The sequence below is a fragment of the Cavia porcellus genome, unplaced genomic scaffold (assembly GCF_034190915.1).
Source record: "Cavia porcellus strain 051 isolate PalLab524CR breed Dunkin Hartley unplaced genomic scaffold, mCavPor4.1 scaffold_14, whole genome shotgun sequence".
In the NCBI taxonomy this organism is placed as follows: domain Eukaryota; kingdom Metazoa; phylum Chordata; class Mammalia; order Rodentia; family Caviidae; genus Cavia; species Cavia porcellus.
This window is the reverse complement of record NW_026947497.1, coordinates 62,042,805-62,055,429: the sequence shown is the minus strand read 5'-3', so window position 1 is coordinate 62,055,429 and position 12,625 is coordinate 62,042,805. Positions and strand designations below refer to the sequence as shown.

At 47.4% G+C, this 12,625-nt stretch overlaps 1 protein-coding gene across 5 annotated transcripts in view; it reads left to right on the top strand.

Annotated features, from left to right (window-relative positions):
• Positions 1 to 12,625, top strand: part of Ano10 (anoctamin 10) — a 115,001-nt gene that overhangs the window by 22,625 nt on the left and 79,751 nt on the right. For 4 of the 5 annotated variants that reach the window (XM_003476871.5, XM_013160364.3, XM_013160363.3 and 1 more), the window contains 4 exons: positions 93 to 662; positions 1,896 to 1,951; positions 3,111 to 3,185; positions 4,862 to 5,044. In XM_003476871.5, the coding sequence (XP_003476919.2) occupies positions 93 to 662; positions 1,896 to 1,951; positions 3,111 to 3,185; positions 4,862 to 5,044 (884 nt within the window). The remainder of the gene's footprint in view (positions 1 to 92; positions 663 to 1,895; positions 1,952 to 3,110; positions 3,186 to 4,861; positions 5,045 to 12,625) is intronic. The other variant, XM_063260994.1, reaches the window with a different exon arrangement.

The following is a 12,625-nucleotide window of genomic DNA, read 5'->3' as shown; positions in this document are numbered from 1 at the left end:
CACTTACCTGAAAAGATGAACAAGCATTACTGCAGGTTGAACAGGAGGTCTTTGACGGTCCAGGCTCAAGTTCTGTCTCTCCCCCACCGCAGACAGTATTCGCAGCTACTTTGGGGAAACCATCGCTCTATACTTCGGGTTTCTGGAGTATTTCACCTTCGCCTTGATCCCCATGGCCATCATTGGGCTGCCATACTACCTGTTCGTGTGGGAGGACTACGACAAGTATGTGGTCTTCGCATCCTTCAACCTCACCTGGTCCACGGTCATCCTGGAGGTGTGGAAGCGCAGCTGTGCTGACATGACCTACAGGTGGGGGACGCTGGTCATGAAGAGACAGTTCGAGGAGCCCCGGCCCGGGTTCCACGGCGTCCTGGGTGTCAATCCAGTCACTGGCAGGGAGGAGCCCCTTTACCCCAGCTACAAGCGGCAGCTGCGCATCTATCTAGTCTCCCTGCCCTTCGTGTGCCTCTGCCTCTACTTCTCTCTGTACATCATGATGATCTACTTTGACCTGGAGGACTGGGCTCTGAGCGTCCACCAGGAGAGTGGGACCGAGTGGACTGGTGTCCTCCTGTACGTGCCCAGTGTCATCTATGCCATCGTGATCGAGATCATGAACCGCCTTTATCGCTGCGCTGCCGAGTTCCTGACTGCTTGGGGTGAGCCTCTACGCCTGGTCTTCTCTTGTTGGCACCTATGAAATGTTCTGGGAGCAGAGTGTCGTGGGGTGGCTTTTGCAGGAAGGCAGAGATTCTCTGGGCTTGAGCCAGAGATGGTGTGTATGTCCTCCCGATACCCCCCACCCACCCCACCCCCGTGTTGTGAGCTGTGGTCTCTGTTTCCGGCTCCCTGGTCACCACAGCTGTATGGTATTTCTGTTTCATTTCTCAGTGTGTTGTTTATTTGGAGACAGGACCTTGCTGTGTAACCCTAGCTGGCCTTGAACTCCCTCTGTAGCCCAGGCGGGGCTCCAGCTCATGTTGATCTTCCTGCCTCAGCCTCTTGAGGGCTTGGATTACAGGTGTACACTGCACCCCCGCACACCTGCCACGGCTCTGAGTTCCTGAGTGTGGCATGCTCTAGTGGCCCACCAGTGCTTTATCCACAGTGTCTCATTGTCACCTCCTCAGGGCACTGTGTAGTGTTGTTTCACCATTTTTTTGGATAAAACATGTGGATGCTCAGCCAGGTTCCAACTGCCAACAGTGGAGCCAGGCTAATCCAGACACATCCGAACAACCCTGTGCTCTTGATATGGCCACATTGTGGCTCCTGGGAGGGTGGAACGGATGGAAATCACTTAGTTTATGCAGGGCTTTTTTCTTCTTTTTTGTCTTGGGGATTTAACCCAGGGAGGGTTGAGGTTCATCCCTGTCATTGATTTTTGCACTCGGGGCCTCCATGCTAGGCAAGCGCTCTGCCCCTGAGCCCCATACCCAGCCGCCTTTCCCTGTATTTTACTTTGAAGCTGGGTCTTCCTACGTAGCTAAGATACCTCGCCTGACCTTGAGCTCATGATCTGCCTGCTTCAGCCTGTAGAGCAGCTGTGATCAGAGCTGTATGCCATTGTGCCCAGCTTGCAGGGGCTGCTCTTTCTTTCTTTCTTTTTTTTGTGGCCTGTTTAGAATAATTTGCCAACAGTTTCCAAATTTCTAAATTTCTTTTTTGTGCTAATATTTTATAAATAAATTCAGACCACACTGGTGTTACAGTACCAGAAGTGCATCCCTGCTTGCTGTTGATGGTTGTAGGGAGTGGCTGTGACCACAGAGCGGTGTGTGTAGAGACTTCTAGGGCCAGAAGTCTGCTCTGAGCCCAGATCCCTCCGTGCCTGGGCCAGTGAGCCCACACTGTCTTCTTACCTGACAGAAGCTCCCTTCTTAATCTTCTAGAGAATCACAGATTGGAATCTGCTTATCAGAATCACCTCGTTCTGAAAGTCTTGGTGGTAAGTAGAGGTTTTATGTACAAATCCGCTCGAATGATGAAACTAAAGTGTACTGTTCAAAACTGAAGCTTACGCCTGTAATCTCAGCACTTGGGAGGCTGAGGCAGGATTGGCTGTGAGTTTGAGACCAGTGTAGGCTACAAAGCGAGCTCAAGACCAGCCTGAACTGCGTAGTAAGACCTTGTCTCAAAAAGACCAAAAACAAAACAAAACAAAAAAACAAAAGACCCAAAAAGTGAGAAGTGTCAATATGACGTTTCTAATTTAAGATACAAGATTGTTAACGTACTTCATATAAATAGGCAAGATTGGGGAATAAATGTATGCAGCTGTGTTTAGCAGTCCTGTCACAGATGTGTGGTGATGACACTTTAAATTATGGAAGTTAGTGTTACAGCCTGTTCCCTCATGTGAAAAGTGACCCATCTTCTAGACAGGTTTCCCTTGTCACTCTTTCAATCATCTTGTTGAACATTTTATTAGTCAGCAGTCTCTGGGTATCCGCAGTCTGCTTAGTGAAGAGAGAGGCATCAACCCATTTAAACATTTTATTAAAGGATGAGAGCCTCACATGTTCCCCTAGGCGGGAGCAAGAGGTAGACTGGAAGCTCCAGGGCCATCTGAGTGGAAGCAGCCTTTACAGTCAGGGGGAGGGTGGTGTGTCTGTGGCAGAGCACAGTCCCAGCCAACCGTAGTGTCACTGAGGACCCGGACAGGTGTGCAGGGCGCCAGCTCTGCCCTGGCAGAGATGGGGTCCTACGGCCTTGCTAGCCGTGGCTGCTGGCCCCTGGCACCGCTCCTCGGGGCTGAGTGCAGTGTGTCCCTGGCCTGACCGACTCTCCTCACTGGTTCTGCAGGGCTGGCTGGTGTTGGGGGCTCTGTGTGACACCTGCCTGCTGGGTCTTGGTCTCTGTCTCTCCCCGGGGGGCACCTAGGAGGCATGTTCCTTGGTCCCAGACTCCATGTGCCCTTGGCGCCTTTCGGGGCTCCCCTGCTGTCGCCTCTCTGGCTCCTGCAGAGTTGATAGCTGTGCATGGCGGGGTGGGTAGAGGCACCGACTCACTCTCTTGTCTGAGTGGAGTCCTTGCTGTGGGCTTAAACCCGTCTGCAGGTGTCGTGGGTCCTGCAGAGCGTGGTTAACGTCGCTCTCTCTCCGCAGTTCAACTTCCTAAACTGCTTCGCCTCGCTCTTCTACATCGCCTTTGTCCTGAAGGACATGAAGCTTCTGGGCCAGGTGGGTGTGAGGTCAGGAATGCAGCGGCCTCTTCGGGTCCTGAGGTGGCATCCTCCGCCTGGGTAATGCAGTCATCTCTAAATTCGTAGTTTTACAAGTAAAACCTTTTACATTTTCTAAACCCGATTCTAGATTTAAAGCATTAGCACCATGGACCGTGTTTAACAGAAAGCAAATTAAACATAAACAACTTGCAAAATTGATCACATCAGGCAGTAATACGTTTAGTTTTGTTAAAGCAAAACTGTGTCCAGCGATTGAGCTTTTGTGTGTGTCTTGGGTAGGGCTGACTGGTGTAGCCTTAAACAGAACCTGCGGGTTTATTTTTAAACTAACCAGTTGTCAAACTTTACAGATCAGTAGGGCCTGAAATGCTTGAGAAAGTCATGCATTTATTTTGGTGCATTGCAGTTTTTGGAACATATAATATCATTGACTGATAAATTGTATATGTGATTAATTTCTAGATTGTGATTTTCATACTTCAGCCAGTTCTCAGTAAAAGTTGTTTTTTCCTGGTTCTGATACTCTGAGACTGTAGTCACCAGTGTCTCAAGGCCAAGGTCCTTGTGCTAGAGTTTGGGATAATTTTTCATGAAATTTAAAAATGTGTATAATCTTTTATAGTTGTGGTACTAACAGCTCATGTAGAAGTAAAATTAAATATTGTGCTCTGAACAGCTATACTAGATACGCTGCTACCTTTGAAAAATTATTTTTCAAAGTCCAGGGAAGTTAAAGAGAATCCCTTGACGTGGACAAGCTAGAGGTGCCCCTGCTCTCTGGTCCCGTGGGGGTGGGGGCTGGCTTCACATTGCTTAGACTGTAGGATCCCCTTCATCTGTCAAGAATGGGATGCAGGAGGCTCCTGTAAAAATCAAATCATAAAGCCAGCAGTTCAAGGTGTAGTAGAAACACCCTGCCTGTCTGGGGAGAGTGGAAATCAATTGAGCTTCTCTGGAAACCCCTGGAGTAGCTTTTCCGAGAAAAGAGAACCGTAGCTCCCCCTAGTAAGGCCTCAGAGTGGCTTGGGGCTCCTGTCTGCGGATGCTCGGAAGCAGTGTGTTTCCCTGGTAAAGCTGGAAATAAAACTTAATTGACCAGCAGCGCACAAGTAGGAAGGGAAAAGACTGCTCTAGTGAAGCAGGAAAATGCTTGCTATATATGAAATGAGAAAAGCAGTCTGCCAAAGCGTGTGCACGGGTGACTGTGATTTTATTTTCATGCGTGATTGGAAAGAGTATCCCGACATGTGGCAGTGGCCCCGTGGTGGTGGTTCTCTAAATTTCCTTTCTATTTCTGTTTTCTGATGTGAAGAAGGAGGGTTCAGTTTATAATTTAATTTTTTGAAACATGTTGTCACATTGTTTTTCCAAGTTGGCAGTGTCACGAGGTCCACGTGCTGTGGTCAGGGTGAGGGGTGAAGAGCTCAGCTTCAAGTTCGTTGTCCCGCTGCTCTTGCCGAGTTCTGATCATTATCACTGTATTTCAGTCTTACTGTATTTTAATGTCTTCTCTGTGAAAAACTGTGAATTGTGAACAAACTCTTAACACAGCCTGCAAAGCCTTGTTTTAATAGCACGCTACTTATTGAAGCTCCCATTTTTTTGCACAACTGTTTGCCTGTTATGGCTTCAGGCTGCATTGCCAAGCGTGACTTGTGTGCTTCTCTCCAGAGCCTGGCTACCCTCCTGATCACCTCCCAGGTCATTAACCAGATCCTGGAGTCTCTCCTTCCTTACTGGCTGCAAAAGAAGCACAGCATGAAGGTCAAGAGGAAGGTGCAGGCTTTAAAGGTGGACATGGATGCCTCGTTGTACAAGCAGGTCCTCCTGGAGAAGGAGATGGGGACTTACCTGGTAAGTGGAATGGTGCTGGGTTACGCATTCCTGGAGTGAATCCTTGGGAGTTGTACATGGGCCCTACAAAGGCTCTGCACTGTGTGTCAACTGTGACGACTTCTTTAGTATGTTCCAGCCAGTCTCCTCCCCAGGAGACACTTTAACGGATGGAGCTTCTAGTGTTTGTGTTTTGAGAAATCTCCATACTGATTTCCACAGTGGCTGTAGACATTTACGTTCTCATCAACAGTTGTATCAACTCAGCTCTTCCCCTTCTAGTAACTACACGAGATTATACTAAGGTTACAGTAGAGAGGTAGAGACATCATAGCACCATGGCCCTGTGCCCTTCTCTTCCTCCTCCTCCTCCTCAGCAGGGCATGCTCTGCACTCGACACCGGGGTCTTGGTAAACCTCCGTGGTCTCATTGCCTACGTCGGGTGAGTCCTCTTGGGTTACTGTTTGTCCTGGTTGCCTCTCATAGTTTTTCTACTGTGCTGAAGAATTTTGCTCTGTAAGCTCATCTTGGCTGAGAGCTGCCTTCCTCCACTGCCCACTTCTCTCTGCCTTGTCCTTCTCAGTCGTCTCTACAGAGCCTCCAGGTCCCTGGTCCACCCCCAGGGACCCGTAGCCCAGAGCTTTGCTCTCGGATGATGCTGGGAGCCCGCAGGTCTGTGCACAGAGCTGGCAGATCACTGTCCATGTACTGTTGCTCCTGGGCTCAGCCACAACCCGTGTCTGCCGCTGACACGGGCTGGGGCTGCTGTCCTCCCCTGGCCTCACTCACTGGCTGGCTCAGTTACACTGCGGGGACCAGACTGATGCTCTTGGTTCTCGCTGATTCTTGCCACTGCGAACGCCCTGGTTGTGTCCCACTTCAGCCTCTCTCACCTGCATGGCAGCTTTACTGCTTTTGCCTGATGCTCAGGTCTGTGATGAACATATCTGAATTTGCCACTCACATTTCCTACTGGTGCAGGGTTTGGGGAAAAGATTCACAGCGTACACTCAACAGCCAGCTAGATCAATGGCAGCGCTGTTGTGTTCGTGTGTGAAATATGGAAGAATAGCACACAGAGGGAGGGGAAAGCTAGGGAGCAGGGGAGCCAGGGCAGTGTCCTGGCCTGCCTGGCCAAGGGCTGCCCACTTGCAACCCCTTATGTTGAGATCCTCTCCATGTGCATGGGGGAGAGGTAGTTTGGGCCATGCTTGTTTTTTGTCCCTTGGGTCTGGTGGACACTGACCGACCCGACACTGGTCAGTGTGTTCCCTCGGGAGAGGCCTCGATTGCCTCCTGTGCCGGCTGCCCCCAGCTGTCCTGCTTGCTCCCCATTGTGGCCTCCCCGCTGTCAGCGCCCAGACCGTGTTAATCGAAGCAGGCCCTTTTCCTCTGCTGTTTGTATCCTCTCTCCTGCCTTTTAATAATTCTCCATATTTTTGTTGCTAATGGCCCTGATCCTTTTCCTGTAATCAGCATCTGCTCTTTTTCTAAAGCACTCCCACCCAAGCTCGTTCTCTACATGTCACTCAGACAGCAGGCACCTTCCCCGCTGCTTCTCACACATCAGAGAACTGGTGCCACTAAGTGATGTGGCCTGAATCCAACGCCTCTGGGGACACCTTTGTGAAGGAAGGTGAGGGTCAGGCGCGTCTGTGTTTACTGCACATGTGTAAAGACACGAGTGCTATGCTGAGGGTTGGATCCAAAGCAGACAGCGGAAGCTGGATGGCTGACTCAGGACAAAGTCTTTCTCTGTTATACCCAGGCACTCTGCCACAAAGTGGAGAAACTGGTGTCTCAGTGGCTTTTGCAGGCCCAGGGCTCCTTAACTCACCTGCGGGGTCCCCCGTGGCTGGGCAGTCTCCTGTCCTTGCCTCCTGCTGGTTCTTGCTTTCCTGTGTCCAGTGGGGCGATAGTGACATTTGCTTTCCTCTGTCTCTGCGCTTGGAGAGTGGAGGTGCTGTGGGTTTCCTGGGTGCCCTTGGTGATGATGCCCTGCGCACCTGGCCTTGTTTCTTGCTGCATTTTGCTGCACTGAAGTCAGAGTGTAGAAGTGTGTGTTCTGTACTCTCACCCTGACTGCTGTAGATCTTAAGATGATGTTACACAGCTTGGGGAAGAAGCTGTTTGGCTAAAATTTTTAAAAGACATATTATAAAAGTAATGCCTGCTTGCTCACTGTATAAACTTGGAAAACGCAGGACAAATGGGAAAAAGAAATCCTGTCACACCCTCAACGGTGACCCAATAGAGTCTTGACCCTGTCCCCAGCTCAGAGCGGGAGCTATGCAGCCCTGTGGTCCTCCCTGGCTTCACTGTTTTGTCTTGGCTCTGCTTGGCCCTGTCCAACTGCAAGGCTGCAGGAGGCTGGGTTTTTGCAGTCCAGCTCCAGCTCGAGTAGCAGATTCCTGCACCCACAGGGAGCCACCACAGAGGAAGGGGAAGCCACTCCTTGCACTTAAACATATTTGTCATTGTTGTGAAAAGTGTAATCATATCTCAAAAGATACTGTGTGTAAATTAATGTTATTATTTCTTTGCTGATTTTCTGTCTGGTTGATCTGTCCCTTTGTGTCAATGGTGTGTTAAGGTCTCATGTTACAATTGCTTTATTGCTTATTTGATTTTTCATTTCTGTTAATACTTGTTTGGTATAGATGCGTGCTCCCAAATTTGGTGCATAAATATTTAAGATTGTTATCTCTTTCTCTTGAAGTTTTCCCCTAACTAGTATGTAGTGACCTTCTTTATCTCTTTGGATCATTCTTGGTTTGAAGTTCACATTGTCTGCAAATAGAATAGCTACCCCTGCTTTTTTTTGGGGGGGGGGTTCTTGTTGCATGGAGTATTGTTTTCCATCCTTTTACTTTTTTTTTGTCTTTTTCGTCTTTATTGGTACCAGGGATTGAACTCACGACTGCCTGCTTGCAAGGCAGGCGCTTATGCTGCTGAGCTAAATCCAGCCCCCATCCTTTGACTTTCAATGTGTGAGTTTCCTTTGAGTTAGATGGTTTCTTGTAGACAGCATGTGGTTGGATGTTGTTTCTTGATCCATTCTGCCAATCTGTTTCTTTCAATTGGTGAATTGAGGCCATTTACATTAATGGTTATAACTGATATATATTGGTTTATTTTGACATGTTATCTTTCTGCTATTGCTTCTTTACCTTTCTACTCTGTTTGTCTGCCTTGCTTAGTAGTTTTTTTCCTATGTCTATCTAAGAATGTCTTTCAGTATTCTTTGCAGGGTTGGTTTGATGATCATGAAGTTCTTCAGCTGTTCTTTGTCATGGAAATATTATTTCTCCATCCATTTTGAAGGACAGTTTCTCAGTGTACATCAGTCTGGGTTGGAAATTATTTTCCTTTAGGATCTGAAATACTTCACTCCATGCTCTTCTTGACTTCATTGTTTGTGTTAAGAAATCTGTTGATTCTGATAGGTTTTCTTTTATAGATGATCTGTCTTTTCTCTCTAACAGCTTTTAATATTCTGTTCTTACATGGGATTTCTGGGCGGTTGATTATTATATATCTGTATAGTTTTATTTTGGTTATGGCTATTTGGAGTTGTATATGCTTCACTGATCTGTATGTCAGTTTCCATTCTCATTTGGGAAATTCTTAGCTATTACTTCTATAACTAGCCTCTTGATATCATTTGTGTTGTCCCTTTTTTTTTCATTTATCCCTATCAATCTTATGTTATTTTTCTTTGCATCATCTTGCAGCTGTTGAATTGTTATTTTCTGGTTCCTTGTTATTTTTAAAAGATCTTTCCTTTCCTGTTCACTCGCTGCAATCTTGTCTTTGAGGTCTGAAATTCTGTCTTCACTTTCATTGAAGTGGTTTTGGCAACTTTCAGTGGAATCTTTGATTTCCTGTGTATCTCTTTGAATCTGCTTTATGTATTCTGTTTGTTTTTTATATTGTTCATTCAGGGTTTTCATCTTTTTGCATTGTTCCTCTTAATTTTTTTAAACTATGTCTTCTTTAGATGTGTTCAGCATTTCTTTCATTACATTTATCATTTCTTCTTTTACCTAGGAGATTATTTCTGATTTGAGTTCTTTTATAGCTTCCCAGAGTTGTTTCTTTACTTCAGTTGTTATTGTTTCAGGTGGATGGTTTATATTTTGTTCTATGTACTTGGTTCCTAGGCTTGCATGGGATGGGCTGGAGGTTTGAAATTGCATTTTGGTCTTTAATTTTGTCATTTCCGGTTTCGAGTGATGTTCCAAAGTTTCCCCCAGGCTTGCTGGAAATCACCTCAGGCGCCCTTGGCCCCTGGGACTGAATGGAGGTCGCTGAGCATGGCCCAGTCAGGCCTGCAGGACCACCTGTACCTCCTCCCTCCTCGGGTGGTCTAAGATGTTGGGCAGGGTCCTAACCACTGGGAGCAATGGTCCAACCCCCCCCCCCAGCGCAAATGCACTGGAAATTACCTGGGGTGTTCCCAGCTCCCCCAACTGATTGGAGGTCGATGGGTGTGGCCCAGTCAGGCTGGCACTTACCTCCTATGCCTCCTCCTGTGGTGATTCGGGAAGCTGGGCAGGGTAAATTAATGTTATTATTTCACTGAACTAAGAAACAAAATTAAATTTCCCAAGTGTAATTTCTAAATTGGTAAATATCACTATCTAAAATCATGTAAGAATGTCTTTAACATGCTCATTAACTTTTCAGAGTTTAAATCACCACTCTGAAAGCTGCAGATGTGGGATAAGCCCCCTGCTGTGATTTCTGGGCAGGGGCCTTCCAGAGTCACTGTGTGCTTGGCTCCTTGTGAGGCTCTGGTTGGGTGGCTTTGGCAGTGGCCCTGCAGTGGAGCTACCTTGTTGGACCCCACTGTCAACTTGGTGACCAATTTTGAAGGCTCTTTTTGTGCGTTAGAATGAGTAAGTTACGGGGGTGGGGGGGAATCTCAGGACCCCTTCTGTTCCCTGCACATGGTGTCTTTTCTGATTGTGCATCGCTGGCATGTGGGAACATTGCTGAGTTCTGGATCTTTACTAGCAAGTTTCTGAACTCTCCTAATATTTCCAATTTTTAAAATAGATTTTCTACCTAATCAGTTACTTCATCTATAAATAATGGCCATTTTCTTTCTCCAGTTTTTCTTCTTTTTCTTATCTCAGGGTCACTCATGTATATATCCAGGGTGACTTGGATACTATTTTTATTATAGGAATCTTGGTCTTGCTTTTTGTCTTCCACCATTGGGTGTTATATTTGTTCTATGGTTTGTGACATAACTTTTTATCAGTTTACAAATGTTTTGCCTTTCTTATTTTCTAAGACATTTTTTATTTTAAAAATCTGAATAATGTTGTTGATTCTATTGTGATTATTGTATTATCTCTTTACCTAATATATTTATTCACATTAGTAAATTTCCTAGTGATGCACCTGTTCAAATTCAAGTAATTAACACTATCAGTTGAATATTTTGTATACATTGCTCTGTGGAATATGCTAATATTTTATTTAGGATTTTTTGCCACTAGCTGATAATTTTCTTTCTTAGTCACTCAGGGCAAGGCCCTGAATTATTTGTCATAAGAACCTGTTTCTAATACAGAGCTTAGCATTTAGCAGTGACTCAGTGTTACTTTTCTCATTCCTGGGGCAAAATGTCCTATACACCTACATGTTAAAGGACAAAAGGTTTATTTTATCTCATAGTTTGTAGAGATTTCCTCCCACCATTGGCTGGCTCTGAGGCAGGGTGGCATGGCAGAGGGCATCACAGAGGAGCAACAGTCCATGGCAGGGTGGGCAGGAAGCAGAGGGGAGTGCGCTTGCCTCTCTGTCCCTTTGTGTGCTGTCCAGGCTACCAGCCCATTGACTGGTGCCACCCACATGCAGGTGGGTCCTCCCTCTTCAGGAAATCCATTCAGCCACACCTGAAACTGTGGTGATCCGGTTAGGGGACTGGTTCAGACATCACAAACCTTAATCCACATCTCCGCATCCTCGACCCAGCCGCCTCTGAGAAGCCCCACCTTTGTGCACACAAGGCTTGGGGAGGGCACTTAGATACCAGCCTTAACACTTAGTGTAATAGCTAATAGGGAAGGACGGCCCTGTCCCCTGAGGTCTCCACCCCTCAGTGCCTTCATGCTGTGCTTTGTTTCCTTGCCCTTAAATCTGCACTACATGGAGATGCAGTGTAGGGAACTCTGCGAAGGGTGAGTGGGTGGGACAGGTCACCCAGAACCTGGAACTCTGTACATTTAATACATTGATTGTGACTTCCCCCAGCATACTACAGTGTTCTGAACTACTAGTTTGTTCTGAAAGTTTACTCCACCCTCCTAGGGTGTCTTAGTCAGCTGGTCTTTGTTAGCTGTTAGCTAATAGGGTGGAGTCTGTCTTAATTATGCATTGTTATTTCCTGGGTATGTTTTTATTTACGGTGTTAAATTTGCCCTTTCTGACCTCTTTGCTGTTGAGTTAGATCCCTGGTTTGCCAAGTTGTTGTTTTAAAGAGCTCAGGAACATGAGAAATACTGGAAACTCCTTGTGTGAGGACTCCCTGCACACTGGACCCCAGCGGTGCCTGGGCCCCTTGGTGCCCCCCAGAGGCTGTCCATTGGCACATCAGAGAGAAACTGTCTGCACATCTCTGCAAAGCTCCACCTTTCCATACTGGGGCAGTGTGACTGAATGCTGACCGCCCAGGATGTCAGGACTCTTTGAGGTTGAATGGTGGTAGAAATGGCAGTTGCGGGGATTTCCACTTTTCCCAACTTGCGATTCCTTCACCTTCAGGGAAGTAAATCAGCCTTATGTCCCTGGGCCCATGTACAGCCACATTAGATGCTGCAACACAAGGAGACGCTTCCTAGAGCCAGAGGTACCGTAGGAGGAGTGGTTTGGAAACTGTCCCTTCTGAAGCTGGCGCTGAGTCTTGAACTTGTCGGCCTGGTGCTGTTTGGAGACACTGCCCACTGAGCCTGCTGGGAGCTCTCAGCCAGGTCCTGCAGCGCTGGGCTCACGCTTGACCCACAGCACCTGTGAGAAACCCTCCTACGCCCTTCATGCCTCCTCACCTTGTTCGGGATTTTCTGTTCCACCAACATAGAAAACAAGAAAACAAAACTAGAGGTGAAGTTGATTCCATAACACTGTCCGCAGCTGGGCCCTGTGTAGCTGTCTGCTAAAGGCCGACTGGGAGATAAAGTAATAATAACCATACTTGTCAGTTTTGAGATTGGATTTACTGGTGCTCTAAAACCCTGTGCTGAGTACTTCTACTACCCTGAAATCATCGCTTCTGCTGCTTCTTGCTCCAAGGCCTGAGGATGCCGGGGCCAGGAGATGTGTGTGGAAGGCGTGAGCGTGGCCGGGCAGGGCCTCACCTCCTGCTGCCCAGGAGCAGGATGGTGCCTTACCTGGTCACAAGGGCCTTGGGTGGCTCACCTGCCCCCTTTTGCTGTCCTCAGGGAGGGTGCGGTTTCCTCATGCTCTCCCACTGGCACCTGCCCTCTCTGGCCTCTTCGATGGTTCTGCTGCCTCCGATGGTGACTCTGGGCAGCGTTCTCGTTACCATCCAAGGGTTGGAATTTTTATGTTGTTGTTTTAGCTTTTTGATT